At 47.2% G+C, this 14,585-nt stretch overlaps 1 protein-coding gene across 1 annotated transcript in view; it reads left to right on the forward strand.

Annotated features, from left to right (window-relative positions):
- Window positions 1-7,215: 7,215 nt before the first annotated feature.
- LOC115329803 (enteropeptidase-like) overlaps window positions 7,216-14,585 on the forward strand; it is a 43,951-nt gene continuing 36,581 nt past the window's right edge. Inside the window, exon 1 of the mRNA XM_040223539.1 lies at window positions 7,216-7,264. Coding sequence (XP_040079473.1) covers window positions 7,216-7,264 — 49 coding nt within the window. The remainder of the gene's footprint in view (window positions 7,265-14,585) is intronic.

A 14,585-nucleotide genomic window follows, 5' to 3' on the forward strand; every position in this document is an offset into this window, starting at 1 on the left:
CGCGAGGGAAGTTATCCTTGGAATGGATTTTCTTTGCGAGTATGGCGCCGTCATCGAGCTCAGGGCAAACCAGTTGACACTGCGAAAGCCTGTTCTGACGCCGGTGGAAACAAACACGACGCTAACGGCGATCCGAGTTACCACCAACCACGTGAGCCTGCCGCCACGGTTTAGCGTTTTCGTCACCGTCATAACTGACGGAGCCATGCATGGTGAAGCTCTTATGAAAGGCAGCGTCCAACTGCTCCTTGAAAAAAAAATTGGCAGCGCACGAGGTGTAACGGATCTCTAAGAAGGACGTAAAACTGTTCTCGTGACAAACCTCTGAGAAAAGCAGCAATACCTAACGAATGGTACCACCGTGAGCCACGTCGAGGATCTTCAAACGGAAGCCGTAATCACTGCAATCTCTGAGGAAACCTCGTCGTCATAGCAGACGAGCACGTTGCCGCCGCAGCTTGACATAGACCCCGAGCTCCCAGCTCCCAAGCGCCGGCAAGTGGTGATATCTCCTCGGCGAATACAGTGACTGTTTAGCCACGTCTTCTAAAGTTCGCCAAACACCAATGGCAAAACATCGCATTATTACTGGCGACGACGCGCTCCCTATCCACCAGTCACCGTATCAAGTCTCGTTAAAAGAAAGGGAGGTGATTCAAGATCAAGTCCAGGAAACGCTCGACGACGATATCATTCAACCTTCAAGAAGTCCATGGCCGTCCCCCGTCGTCCTTGTAAAGAAGATGGACGGAACCCTGAGGTTCTGCGTGGACTATCATCGACTGAACGCTGTGATGAAGAAAGATCTTTATCCGCTCTTCCGCATCAGCGATACGTTAGACCGACTGCGCCACTCCCGATATTTTGTTGCAGATGGACCAGAAGAGTGGTTACTGGCAGATTGAAGTCGAGGAACGCGACCGGGAGAAAAATGCCTTCGTCATTCCCGACGGACTGTAGGAAGTCAAAGTGATCCCATTCGGATTTTGTACAGCACCAGCCACCTGCCAGTGTGTCATGGGCACCGTGCTGTCAGGTCTGAAATGGCGGAGCTGCCATGTCTATCTCGACGATGTCGGGGTATTTTTACGGAACCTCGACGGACACCTGAGACGACTTCGTGCCGTGCTTCAAGCCATGAAGACCGCCGGCCTATCACTCAAGTCAACAAAGTGTTGGTTCGCCTATGGTGAACGAAATTTCCTTGGCCACGTCGTGAACCACAATGGTGTTCTCCCTGACCCCGTGACGACCCGCGCCGTAGCTGCATCTATGCCGCCGCCCGACGAAGAGGCCGTAAGAAGATTCTTCGGACTCGGTGCCTACTACAGACGGTTTGTTCGGGACTTTGCCTAGCTGTCTGGACCCCTGACGAACCTCACGAAGGACATCGTAAAGTTTGAATGGACAGGAGAACACCAGCGGTCATTCGACGAGCTCAAACGAAGACTCTAGACGCCCCCGATTCTTGGCCATTTCGACCAGTTCGCTGAAACAGATCCACACGTGGACACCAGAAACACCGGACTTGGCGCAGTACTGGTCCAAATACAAGACGGGGCAGAAAATGAGTCATCGCATACCCGAGTCGGACACTGTCGAAGGCGCAGAAGAACTATTTAATGACCAGAAAGGAGTGCCTCGCTGTCGTTTGAGCAATAACAAAGTTCCGTCCATATTTGTATGGAAGTCCTTTTTGCGTGGTCACGGACCACCACTCGCTCTGCTGGCTCGCGAATCTGAAGGACCCCTCCGGACGCCTCGCGCGGTGGATCCTACGACTGCAGGAGTTCGACATGACCGTGGAGTACTAGTCTGGCCCGAAGCACATTGACGCCAGCTGTCTGTCAAGGGTCCCATTCGAGGCCGCCCCTGTCTGTGTCAAAGACGACGACGATGAGTGTTGCCTCGGTTCTCTGTAGGTCAGCGACTTGGCAGCACTCCAACGGGACTACCCTGAACTGCGAGCGCTCATCGAGCACCTAGAGGGACAAGCGAGTGCGGTTTGCCGTGCTTTCTTACGAATCCTGCCTGCCTTCTCCATACGGCAAGGGGTGTATATGCAAAAAGAACATCGTCAACAACAACACAGCGTGGCTGCAGCCTTCGAAACAAGATCTTCCAAGGATGCCATGACGACCCAACGGCTGGACACCTTGGCTACAGCGGGACTCTCGTTAGGTTTCGAGAAATGTACTACTGGCCGAAACTACCGAAGACCGTTCACCTTTCCACTCGATCATGCCACGAGTGTCAACGACACAAGAAACTGCCGACGAAGCCGTCAGGACTTCTGCATCCGATTTCTCCCCCATCCACGCCGTTCCAGCAGATCGGAATAAATTTACTTGGCCCTTTCCCACTGTCAACATCGGGAAACCGCTCGATGGTTGTCGCTACAGATCTTCTCACACGCTACTCCGAGACGAAAGCCCTTCCATCCGGTACGGTTGTTGAAGTCACCAAGTTTTTCATCGAGTCCATTGTCCTCCGGCACGGCGCCCCCAAATGTCTCATCACAGACCGTGGATCATCGTTCATAAGCCAGCTGACACAAGAGATCCTTCGTGTCAGTGGCACCGGCCACGGTCGAACCACCGCGTACCATCCGCAGAGAAATGAACTAATAGAACAGCGAAACAAAACTATAGCAGAAATGATCTCCATGTATGCGTTCGTAGAGCACAAGACTTGGGACGAGGTGCTACCCTACGTCACGTTTGCTTACAACACGGCGGTGCAAGATACCACAGGAGTAATCCCGTTTCAGCTGGTGCATGGTAGAAAAGTAACAACCACGCTCGACGCAAAGATACCCTACACACCATCTGACGTTGGGATCCCCGACTCCCAGGTGGTTTCTCAACGAGCCGAAGAAGAAGCTGCGTGATCGTTAGTGATAACGGCAAACGTAGGCTGAAACTCGCAATTAATGCTTTATTTAATCAAAATTGACAAACAAGCCCTCGGGCTTAACTGCGATTGATAAAAAATGAACATTCGTAGAAAGGCCATCTGAAAACGTCGGTATGTTCCGTGTACCACGCGTCAGAAAGCACAAGAATCTCAAAATCAGAAAGCTGCGCAAAAGAAAAAAAAAAACACTTAAGATTAACACTTTCATTTTAGCTAATCAAATATTAATATGTAAACAGCGATTTGATCAAGAAAACTCTTTTCCATTACAAGCTTCAAACTGAGAAGCAAACTCTCCCCAAGTACAGACTGGAACAGGAGAAGTCCCAAAACCACATCTATCCCATCCCCTGCGCGGAATGCCCTGCCGCCTACGTGGGGCAAGCAAAGAACCTCCCGTATCGCTTCCGCCGCCACAAACACGCCGTAAAGAATTACGACGTTCAAGCCAGAGCCCTCACTGAACACCCAGCAAAACTGGGTCAGAGCCTGTCCCTTGACAAAAGCTAGATCCTCGACACGGAACGACACTGGTGTAAACGTTTGCACGTATAATCCTAGTACACTCAGAAAATAAAAGGTAACATCAACAGGTCGTCTGATACTTTCCCAAGCGTCTGTGTGTCAGGGCTCCGTCGTTTCGTGGAAAAACCCGAATGCAGCAATCCCTACCGGCCTCCGTAAGCGGCTTCCCCCTCCGTCCAACCTACACTCACCCGTGAACAAGGGACCGAGCGTGGCCCGAAACGTCGCCGAATTTAGTTTTATTTCACTTTGGTTAGAGTTTCGAATTTCAGTTAGTCTATCTTCTTGTAGGTCCGTTTAATTGGCTTCGAAATCACCCTGTATGACAGGATAAATGCAGGTTGTTTTAAGGGTCCAGGATATTCGAAGCTTTGATATCACTAAACCTGGTTTTCTTCAGATATTTTAGGTTGAACGAAGTTGAGCGCAGTGCGACTCTGGTAATATAGAAGCACGTTCCTAGCCTCTAGGTCTGTAATGCTATACTTCGTTTCAACGTGGCTCGGTTAAAGGACAACTACGGTTTCCACACTCTAAGAAAATGGTTTTCTACATGCTACCTATGGGTGGTAAAACGTTGTCGCAAATAAAAAGGCCCTACACTCTAAAAAAAGTCTGTGCGTCTACTTTCACGCACAACACTCGGAGAGCCAATCAGCGCAACTTACGGAGGCAGCACAGCGAATGACGATGCCGAAACATATGCTTAGACCAAAAAACGCAGTCTGAGTTGTGACATTAAGCAGTGCAAAACGTCACGGTTGCATTGCTTAATGTAGCGACTCAGTCTGCATTTTTTGGTCTAAACAGATGTTTCGGCATCGTCATTCGCTGAGCTGCCTCCGAAAGCTGCGCTGATTGGTTCTCCGAGTTTTGTGCGTGAAACTAGACGCACAGACTTTTTTTAGAGTGTAGGGTAAAAATGACAGCCCCACAAATAACAATTGATGAGGCTACGGATAAGTGCAGGAAACTAGACGTTTAATAAAGTTAACATGTGCCCCCCCCCCCTCTTCCAAAAAAAATAAGAAAAGTGAAGGTTAGCGTCGCAGGCGTTGATGCAGCGTAACAGCACGATCGTGAGCTGCCACGCGGAGTCCCTTTTGTACACGCGTGGGCTTCTTGAATCATCGGCGCAGAAAATTTGGCGCGTAGAACATTCTGACCTCAAGTAAGCAACAAAGTTCTCCAATTTACTAGAACGCGGCGCAAGAAGTTTTTGCAGATTCTGTTAGTACCTGTCATTGGCCTTAAAGAGGCACCGAGACATCAAAATCAGATTTTAATTATGATCCCAAAACGATTGAAAACGATGCCGGGACATTACCCTCCAATTTCGAAACTTAGGAATTCAGTATTTGTGAAATGAAAAAAATTGTATTGGCTTAGCTCGGCTATGCCAGGATATACGTAGCGTGAGCTTATGCGCACAAGATGAGAGGCGCTATCAAGCGGCTCCGGTGCAGCGTCAGACTTGGCTACTGCGGAACGGAGGCGCACATCTGGGCACGCGGCGGCGCCAGTGCGTCTGCCCCGGCTATGACGTCACTCCTCTCGAATGCGGAGACCGGCGAAGCGGGCGCGGCGGCGGTGGAGCGCGCGGCGGCGGTGGCTCCGGCGCTCCAGCTGTGCGCCATGTGACGTCACTGCTCCTCGCGCATGCGCAGCACGAAGCAGGGCTCATTATGCGAGCCACGCAAAACTGCTCAACCTCGGCCAGAACAATTTCCAAAGGCCGATTTGAAGTTCCCGCGCGATCCGCGCCTGCGCGGTGATGTCAAAACTTGCGGTGCTCTGCGAGTCGACTTTCGTTCATTCCGCCGCTCCAAACGTTGCCAAACCGCCGTTGCCTCCGCGACGCGCGAAGCGAGGAGTTCAGGAGCGGGAGAGAAGGGCGCCGGCGGACCGGGGAAAACCGGTTGTGTGCCGTGTCGCGTGCCTATCGCGTCGAGTAGACGACCCTTGACGTCTGAAACGCTGCCCCGGCGGAGTCACAACCGAAAGTACGATACAGTCATCAAACTCGGTTGTTTTGAACGTTTGACGATTTTGTTTTCGAAGTCTGAGAGGTCGTCGGGCATCTAAAAAAGACCACTTCATCCGATTCCCCGACTCACCGATCATCCTTTGCTATGTGCGTCGAGCGGCGCCATGTGTTCCGAGGGAGGATACAAATCCAGAAGGCGACATCACACCGGACTCCGATTTTTGACATTTCAAAAAGAAAGGCCGTAGTGCCTTCGGAGTTGTGTTAGAAAACATGTTTAGCAATTTCCGTTATTGAATGTTAGAGAAATTTCGCCTACCAAGCTTCTAAATTTTATGATTTTTGATGTCACAAATCAAAAGACGCGGCGAGGTGAGGAGCGGGAGAGAAAAACGCGGAAAATAAAAAGACGCGCGCTTGGCAAAAGTTTTCTTAGCGAGTCGGCATTTTTTTTGCAAGTCTATGACTCCAACTTGGAGCGTTTTAGACAATAAAAAAACTGCCTTTGTGTTGTCAATGCTTCTTTAATGTGGAAGAGTTAAAGAAAAAATCAACCATGGACTTTTCTTTAATTCAGTTTTAAACTAACTCGTCATAATAAAAACGACTCCCTTTAACCATTTCTAATAAATTAATTTTGATGCTCAGGGCAACTATATGTAGCGCCAATATCAACCAGATACAGGACAGCACGCTGGCAAAGCTTAAAGTTCTGGTATATATTCGAGTGGAGAAAAAATTAAATCAGATTTAAATATTTTTGCGGAATGTGCCATGTTTGCGATTTTTTTTTAGAAAATAACAACGTCAATACGTGATCAATATATTGAGTCAATTCGTTATACCTCGTGTCTGAGTAAAAATTTCTAGACCCGCAGCCATGACAGTTTTGTTGGGAGAGGTGCTGGAATTGTAAACTTCGCGCAATCACCGGAATGCGCTTCGCACTGAGAATGTGCTTCTAATTATTTTTTTCTTTTACACAAAGACAAACAATTGTTTTGCAAAACAAATTTCGGGTTTGCTCTGCTGGGCATTGAGTCTACAAAATGTACATTTTTCGTAAAAATTAAAAATTACCACCGGACACGGTCGGCGAAACATATCTGAAAACCCCCTCTATGAACGCTCGAGATTAAGCGAGGGGCTTCAATTCAAACCGACATGTAAAGGAATAATCTGCTATGCATTGCAACCTTCACCTGAACGTTTTGTGTAGGATAGTAAGGGGTGCGCTAAAACGATTGTTCAAACAACGGGTCCATTCAACTGTGTTGAGGTTGCGTAGCTCGTAAGCAGCATGCGTAACGGTCTACAGCCATGCAGATAATAAAGAGCTCCATGCGAGCGGTCATTTTTGTTCTGAGGAGCACTGGACTGGTTGCTAACCTTGGAAGTAGCGCCGACGTCAGGACTCTTCCATGCGGAGAAGCAAGGGAGAGACCCATCATGTGCCGTTTCGAGAATCCTTTCCCCATTCTAAACATACCGCGGTGACTCAGGCACACAGGCACAGATGATAACGGCAATTCGCGTTGATGGACTCCCCACTCCCTGCTTCATATGAACGAGTCCTGACGTTAGCGCTAGTTCGAAGATACACCAGCCGTCAAGCGTTCCTCATAAAAGAAGAAGCCCGCTCGCAAGGGGCTTTTTAGTATCTGCCTAACTGTACGTAAGTGCAGCCAGAGGTTTCTCCCGTTCATCGGTGGCTTAGATATAGGAAATAACCTTGTTCTAACGCTCAAAAACGAAAGCAGCGTTCTATAGCCTCGTGGGAAGGAAATATGAGCTCACGCCACTTCGGTCTCCTGCTTATTCTCAGCATATTTTTCGGTAAGTGAACATTCCCTCTCACGATTACGAAAAAAAAAAAAAAGAGTACCTGGGCTATTAGCTAGTAAACTTAAAGCAAAATTTACCTAGAATTTTTTTTTTTTTGGGGTGGTTGAATTTTTTTCTAAATCTGAAAGATTTAGAATGTTCTGAAAAGAAATCAGAGGTCTTTTCGATAAGTCTCTAGCTAGTATCTACAAAATGCAAAGTAAAATCGGCAACTGCTAATATCTATGTCGCAAGACTGAACATGTTACCCTTTTCGACATTTCACATTTAGCCCGAACCCGCCCAACGCTAAAACCCGATGAGACGTGCAATGCCAAAAGTTTATGGTTTTGACTTTCCTCGTTTTTGTGCGTTTGAAATCACCGGCTAAATATAATCGGGCACTGATGTAAGCGCAGTATCACGCCTCATTCACCGTGCTTGATTCATTTAGAAGGTGAAGATGGAAGCGCTGCGTTACAGAATGAGAAATCTCCTTCGTCCAGGACTCATCTTCTGGAATCCGAAGTTAGCGGCAAATCTGTCATTAAAAGAAAAACAAAAAAAAACGAAAACAAAAAACCTGACGAGTATTTTTAGCACAAAGCTAAGATTGAAGCGAAAATATATAAGACTTGATCCGTTGGTATTTGAGCCCGCTCTTTGACATATGAGTTCTCAAGAAACTTATGTGTTGTTCAATACACTGCGCTGTCTCAACGCCTGAAGCCGGCTACCTAGCAAATGCCTAGCTGCTTAATAATAGGATCCACAGTGATCCCATCTGCAGTCCAGAGTAAGCCAAAATGCGTAGAAATGTAAAAAAAAAAAAAAAAAAAAAAAAACTTTCGACTTTTGTGTACAAAAGCTAAAGGACATAATTCATAGGATATCGTCGTTATGAGTTTCCCCTTTTTCGTTTTCATTGCTATATTCTGCACGTTGCTCATTAAGTGAACTTGTAGCTTGAGTACCACGTGCGAAACTTGACTACTTGAGTGCTGAAATTATGACATCAAGTTCTGAGATAATCGTTAGAGTAAATTTTATTACAGAGTTTTCTAGCGTACACATATACTACATTTAACATAATGACTGAATTCGTATAAATATTGAAAATTAGCGATGAATTTCAGATAAACACATTATATTTGTAATGCTTCCCACTTCAATTCTGTTAGGCGCTGAAATACTGGAATGGTATGCAGTGTTATCCTTTAAATCATTAAGTTATCTGAAATTCGGATTTTGGGCGAACCTGTTTTATGCTTTAAGTGGGTCTGGGCACCAATTAAAGCTTTGACACAATTAATCGTCACAATTTATTGATTAATTATTTTATTATTAGGTTGCATTGACGTCCACGCATATAATATGTAAAAAAGTGTAAAAACTACATTTCTATGGAATTATTGTGAGAGGGCAGGCGCGCTCGTGTATATTTACCATTCTTTTAAACAACAAAAAGAAATTTAATAAAAAAAAATAAAATCGTCAGTTGTTGACACAGCAGGAGTTTTGCATGCCACGCGTTGTTACTCACTGTAGATGAGCAATTTAGCCAGTGCAGTACGACTGATAGCGTGACGTCCTGAACGTGCACCAGGCAGTCGTGATACATGATCGCACGCTGGTACGATGCTCATCCAGATCTAAACAGGCAGGGTAGGAGATTGAACTTGAATTAGCCGAAACTGGGGCGAGAACCCTACAGAAAACTCAAACCGTAAAAGACAAAGGAAAAAGTGACAGGATGACAAAGTCTCATATTTCTAATTTTTCTTACTACTTATTGCTGTGACATTCGTGGTGGAATACACAGCCTCATTTAAAAACTGACCCTGTACCCCCGTAAAGAAGGCAAACCATTATTTTTTTTTAAATATTTCAAACATGTTATATAATATGTTATATATGTTATACATACTTGCAGCATGTTACAAAATTTACAACGCTCGATTATAGCCGCCTCGGTGGCTCCGAAGCGAGAGCGCCAGCCTACGGATCCCCAGTTGGCGGGTTCGAATCCCGGCCGAGGTGCCCGCAATATGACGGAGGCTTATTGCGGACAAGGCGCCGTGTAACCGAGCTTTCGGTTGCACGTCAAAAGATCCCCAGGTGGTCCAAATGAATCCTCAGTCCTCCGCCGGGGCGTGCCAGATGCCCGTCGTAGGTTTGGCAGGTAAAACCCCCAAATTTGACTTTACAACGCTCGATTACAACAAGAAATACTGAACTGGCTTTCCGTGGAACGCGATGGCGCAGCCTGCTAAAATTCATGAATATGAACCAAGTTGTAAAGCAAGCATTTTTAATTTCTCCCCATACTGTCTAACATAAAACAAAACCAATTAATTGTTTAGAAACTACTGATCACAACTAATGCATATAATGTTTAATCGGGAACTTTGCTCATCAATTATGCAGCACTAGTTTTAAGTCTTAATAAGCAATGCAAAAATGCGAGAGGTTTCATTTAGAGGTAAACATTCGACTGCATTTGCATTTTTATTTTCAATACTTTGTATTTACATTTTGCGACGTATATCGCGAGAATTAACACTTTATAACGATACATTTATTTAAAAAAAAATTAAAATTACAAAGCAACGCGAAATCACGTTGGGGTTTTAAAGATCGTGAACTGTTACATTTTTTCTCGCCTTCGATACCAAACTATGGCCGACAAATCCTCAATACAATTTACGGTAGTCTATGTATATTGTATTTTACGGTTAATAGGGAGTTTGAGTAGAACGTTTTAGTAACCCTGATAACGCCACCCGATGCTCCGTTGATGCCTTTACACAGACAACTTATTGTTATATGGTATCGGTATCGGAGGAATAACGACGATCTACTCAAACTCGTTTATAAGTAGCCCAGTTACGTAGCAGCACCCTCCTATAAACGTCAGAGAGCACAAACTATCTGCACGCAACAGTTCGGGGGGTCATCTGTCGGAGCATTGCAAGCGTTGTGGTTGCGAGCCGATTTTGGAGTCAACAACGTTCTTGCAAAAAGCGAAAGAAAAAACAGCGGGAGATTATAGAGGCTTTCTTTATTAAAAAGAAGAATGACAAGTGCATCAGGGCGCCATCTGTTAGCCTACTAGATAAAGAAGTGACCTATCTCGATGGGTGTTTGTAAGGTGTTTTATTGGCTGTTGGCGCTGTTTGAAATGTAAACGGTGGATGAGTTGTCTATAAAAGCGATGAACGGTCTAGCAATACAATCAGTTGAGAGTTGCACATTTTCCCTATCGTTTGTGTTATTTTCTGTTGTCCCTGGCTGTTTGCGCTTTTAAACCTTATATCATCTAGCAGGTTTATGCTAGCGGCTTCGATAGTTTCTCTAGTTAGTTTGTTCTAGCTTCTTCCAAGTACCGCGCAATTGTTTAGAGAGGGGAGCATCCACAATCTCTGCAATGAATGCCCAGACGACCTGAGTTAGCGTTAATGACGTTGTTGTTATGTTCTCGAAGCCTATCGTTAAGACAGCGAGCCCTCTGCCCGACGTAACGCTTCCCGCGGGCAAGAGGGAAAGAATAAATCACTCCTTCTGCACAGGAAATGAACTTGGTTTTGTGGTATTTGTTGCAGCGTTCTGGTAGAATATATGACCCATTCATCCGCTTCCATAAGCTGGAAAGTTTTTGCGGAGCAGAGGAAACAACGTTGACGTTGACTCTACTCGCTAACTTTTTAAGCTTGCTGTAGTGGTCGCGGAGGGCCACTATGAAAGGGGTGGGAAGAGGCGTGAAAGATACGACCAAGACAGCGCATCGGAAAGCCTGTAAAGATACTGAAAGGCTTACATTGCGTGGCGCGTGGGACGCGAGATGGTCGGTGGCAGGGGAGGGGACCAACCAGGCACACCGGTAAAGGAAGACACGTCAGGCCAGCTCAGAGTTTTGATCAAGACTGGTTATATTTACAATATGTACAAACATCCAGAGACAGCGCGCGCCACTGTCAGACACGTGGCGCCATCTCTTTTGGCGCCATCTAATTGACTTATGGCACACTACATCTTCTACTCCCATAATAGAAAATGAATGTTGGATAATTTGATATGGGACAGGGGAAAACAGCTTACGTTTTGAAGCAAATACAGAGTTCACGCACACAAAAATCCTACCAATCACTACTAGCAAAAAATAAAAACTATGCAGTGACGGGAGGGAATGTAAGGACGAAAGGAACTACACATAAGGGCGCAGTAATTACCGGGGACGCTTTGCTCTTTGTCGAGAAACATTCATTTAGACTGAAGTGTGCACCAAAAGCACTAGTCTTATAAAACAAAAATCTGCATGTCTGAATAACTGTAAATGTCAAATGTTCTACTCGTAGTGTGACTGGGTGAAAAAAAAAATCTAACACAGTCTCTCAATCGTTCCGGCAGGCGTCTCTGCTGCCTTAGGCGACGGTTATCCGACGGAGATGCCTGCGGAGTCTTACGGTTGGATGGCTCCGATCGATCGCGATCACTTGCTGTTGGTGATGATTCTAGCGTCACGTCAGGACTCTCTCCAAAGCCCTCTGTTAAAGTACGAGCCACCGGGGGTTTGTGAAGTGCTGCAACCCCTGGCCCCACGGAGCTCAGGGACTCCGCCGAGACCGTCGTCGTTGCAGAACTGGAAGATGAGAGCTCGCTTCGATAGCCGAATTCTAGCTCAGATCTACCTGAGGCGGTGCTTAGCATAGCACTGCTTTAAAGGGACCCTGCAAGGGCTTTTTACTGGTTTTTAGTTTGCACCGAACCTGGGCGTACTGAACGTAGTAACTTAGTGCAACTTTTCTTTTCTCGAAATTACCTTTATTTTAAAAGTTATAGGCAAATTAAAATTACAAAAGCAAGCAAAAAATAAGCTCCCTCATGACGTCCTTGGTTTCTTGAGAGTGGCCGTGAAGTAGAGGAGGGGTAGTCGCTTATCGAGCGCTCGCGGCTTCCGCACTCCGTGTCGACGGCACGAGAGGGCGCCACTAAACCATATTCTGGATAGGATGTATGCAGCGGGCAGCCAGAGCGGCTCTCGTTGCATTTGCTGCGCGATTAAATACTAATTCGGCATGACACTTCATTGGCCACAAACGACAGCAAACACGGGGTAAAGGTCAGTTCAGAATGTTAGCCACTTTGCGCTGCCATACCGCGAAACGGCCAAACCGCAAGACAAAGCTCCTCGCCGAAGGCCTTCGGAACGCTCGGAGCCGGTAGGATCCTCCTGTCCTTACGACCGCAGCGCCGCCCCGTAGATCCTGGACCTTTCCGTGTCGGCGCCTGATCCCACTACTCCTTTCTAGAATGCGCCGCCTTTTCCACCACTTGGTGGCGGGTTTGTCGACAGGTTATTTCTTGTTTCCGTACTTTATAAACTACATTCGTTCCTTGTCTGATCTAAAATACTGAACAAAAACAACTTTTGTAAATATTTGAAACGGTTCGTGCCACTTATATTTTGTATTTCGATTAAAACGAAGCTTTTAGCGGCTCTGACCAGTAGTAAGCCCAGGACCAAAGACGTCACATTTTGCGCGCTTTCGGTACCCCGGGTCGCCCTCGTCGGTGGAAGAGGTTTCCGCGTCGTCCGGTTAAAATATGACGCACTGATATTTAGTTACTCTCTCGGTGCCCGCTGGCTTGCCCGAACCCCAAGAGACGTGGAAGCCAGAAAAAAAGTAAACGCTTAAATATGATTGCAGGGCCCCTTTTTAAGGGAACTGGAGGTTCAGGACCCTCCTCGACAGTGACCTTGGAGGCCCGAACGGCAGGCAGGACAGGAACCGACGGGGCGCGGAAGGCCACTTGGGAGTTGGAAGCAGGAACGGCACCGGGGACTGGAGTGGCGCGAATGCAACCGAGAACCCCAGCGTCTTGAACGGTACAGGGTACCGCAGGGGCACGAACGGCACCAGGTACCACAGGGATGGTACTGGGTACAACAGGAACGGGAAGGGCACCGGGTACCGCCGGGACATGGACAGCATCAGGCACCACAGGAACATAGGCTGCAGGAGCCGCACGACGATAGACGACGCCCGTTGCCACAGGAACTTGGGCAGCGCCAGGGGTCGCGGGACGATGGACGACGCCATGCACCACAAGAACATGGTCAGGACCGGGTGCCGCAGTAACATTGACGACACCGGGAGCCGCTGCGGTGTGGACGGCATCAGGGGCCGCAAGAACAGGAACGGCAGCATGGGCCGCAAAAACAGGAACGGCAGCAGAGGCCGCAAAGACAGGAGTGACACTCGGGGCCGCAGCACGCCGAGTTGCAGGTGTCGGACCCTCAGGTGGCACTTGGCCCAGACTTCAAGCTGGAGCCGCATTGGACGGTGTTGTTAACATATCGCCATCCATAAGACAAAGCTGATGTTGTGGAGGTTTGAATGTTGTACGTATTATCTTGACAGCGTTCCATGTGGTTCCGTCATCTATTCTATATGTGTCTGGTCCTACTTGCTTATTTATGCGTTGCGGTGGAGCGTACTTGCTGCCCATTTTTTCCTCTAATGTTGGGTTTGAACGCCTTCACCGATTGAACAGGACCAAAAGCAGGGTGCTGATATACTCGCCTGGGATCTGAACACTTTTTTTATCTTTGTTTGATACGTTTTGACTTTATCAGGAAGTCCTTCCTGAACGACATGTGGATGGACGGCGGACTCTGGGGTCCCTCGCACTTGGAGATGCAGTCGCGTTCGGCGAGTGCGACCTTGTAGAAAAAATGCTGATGTTTCTCCTGCCGCTGCATGACGAGTACTTTGGTAAACACCGAGATATTCAGTAATGTCTTCAGAAAGCGGATGATGTTGGACGAGAGCCGACTGAATGACAGACTTAATAACTCGATTGAATCGCTCTACCTGCCCATTAGCTTGGGGATGGTAGAGGGATGACTTTACATGCTTGATGTCATGCGTCTTCAAGAAATCGCTGAACTACTTTGAAATAAATTGTGGAACGTTGTCTGTCGTGACCTCTTGTGGCGGACCCTCGCGGGCAAAGACAGACTTCAAGAACTTTATGACTGTGGCAGTCGTGACGTTGTGGGCTGGTGCCACTTCAGGCCATTAGCTGTTGTGATCTACCAATGTGGTAAAAAAAATCTTTCCTGAGCAGGAGCTCGTTCGAAGGGACCAACAATATCCCTACCAAGTTTTACCCATGGACGAGTGGGAAATTCAACTGGTTGAAGAGGTGCGGGGATGCCTTTGCAGGCTTATCTGTTGACTGACATACTGTGCAGTTTTGAACTCTGGTCCTGACATGCTGATTTAGATGCGGCCGCCAGTAAAGTTCCCTGATGATGCTGGTGGTGTGC

The sequence above is a fragment of the Ixodes scapularis genome, unplaced genomic scaffold (genome assembly GCF_016920785.2).
Source record: "Ixodes scapularis isolate PalLabHiFi unplaced genomic scaffold, ASM1692078v2 PGA_scaffold1__304_contigs__length_218370807, whole genome shotgun sequence".
In the NCBI taxonomy this organism is placed as follows: Eukaryota; Metazoa; Arthropoda; class Arachnida; order Ixodida; family Ixodidae; genus Ixodes; species Ixodes scapularis.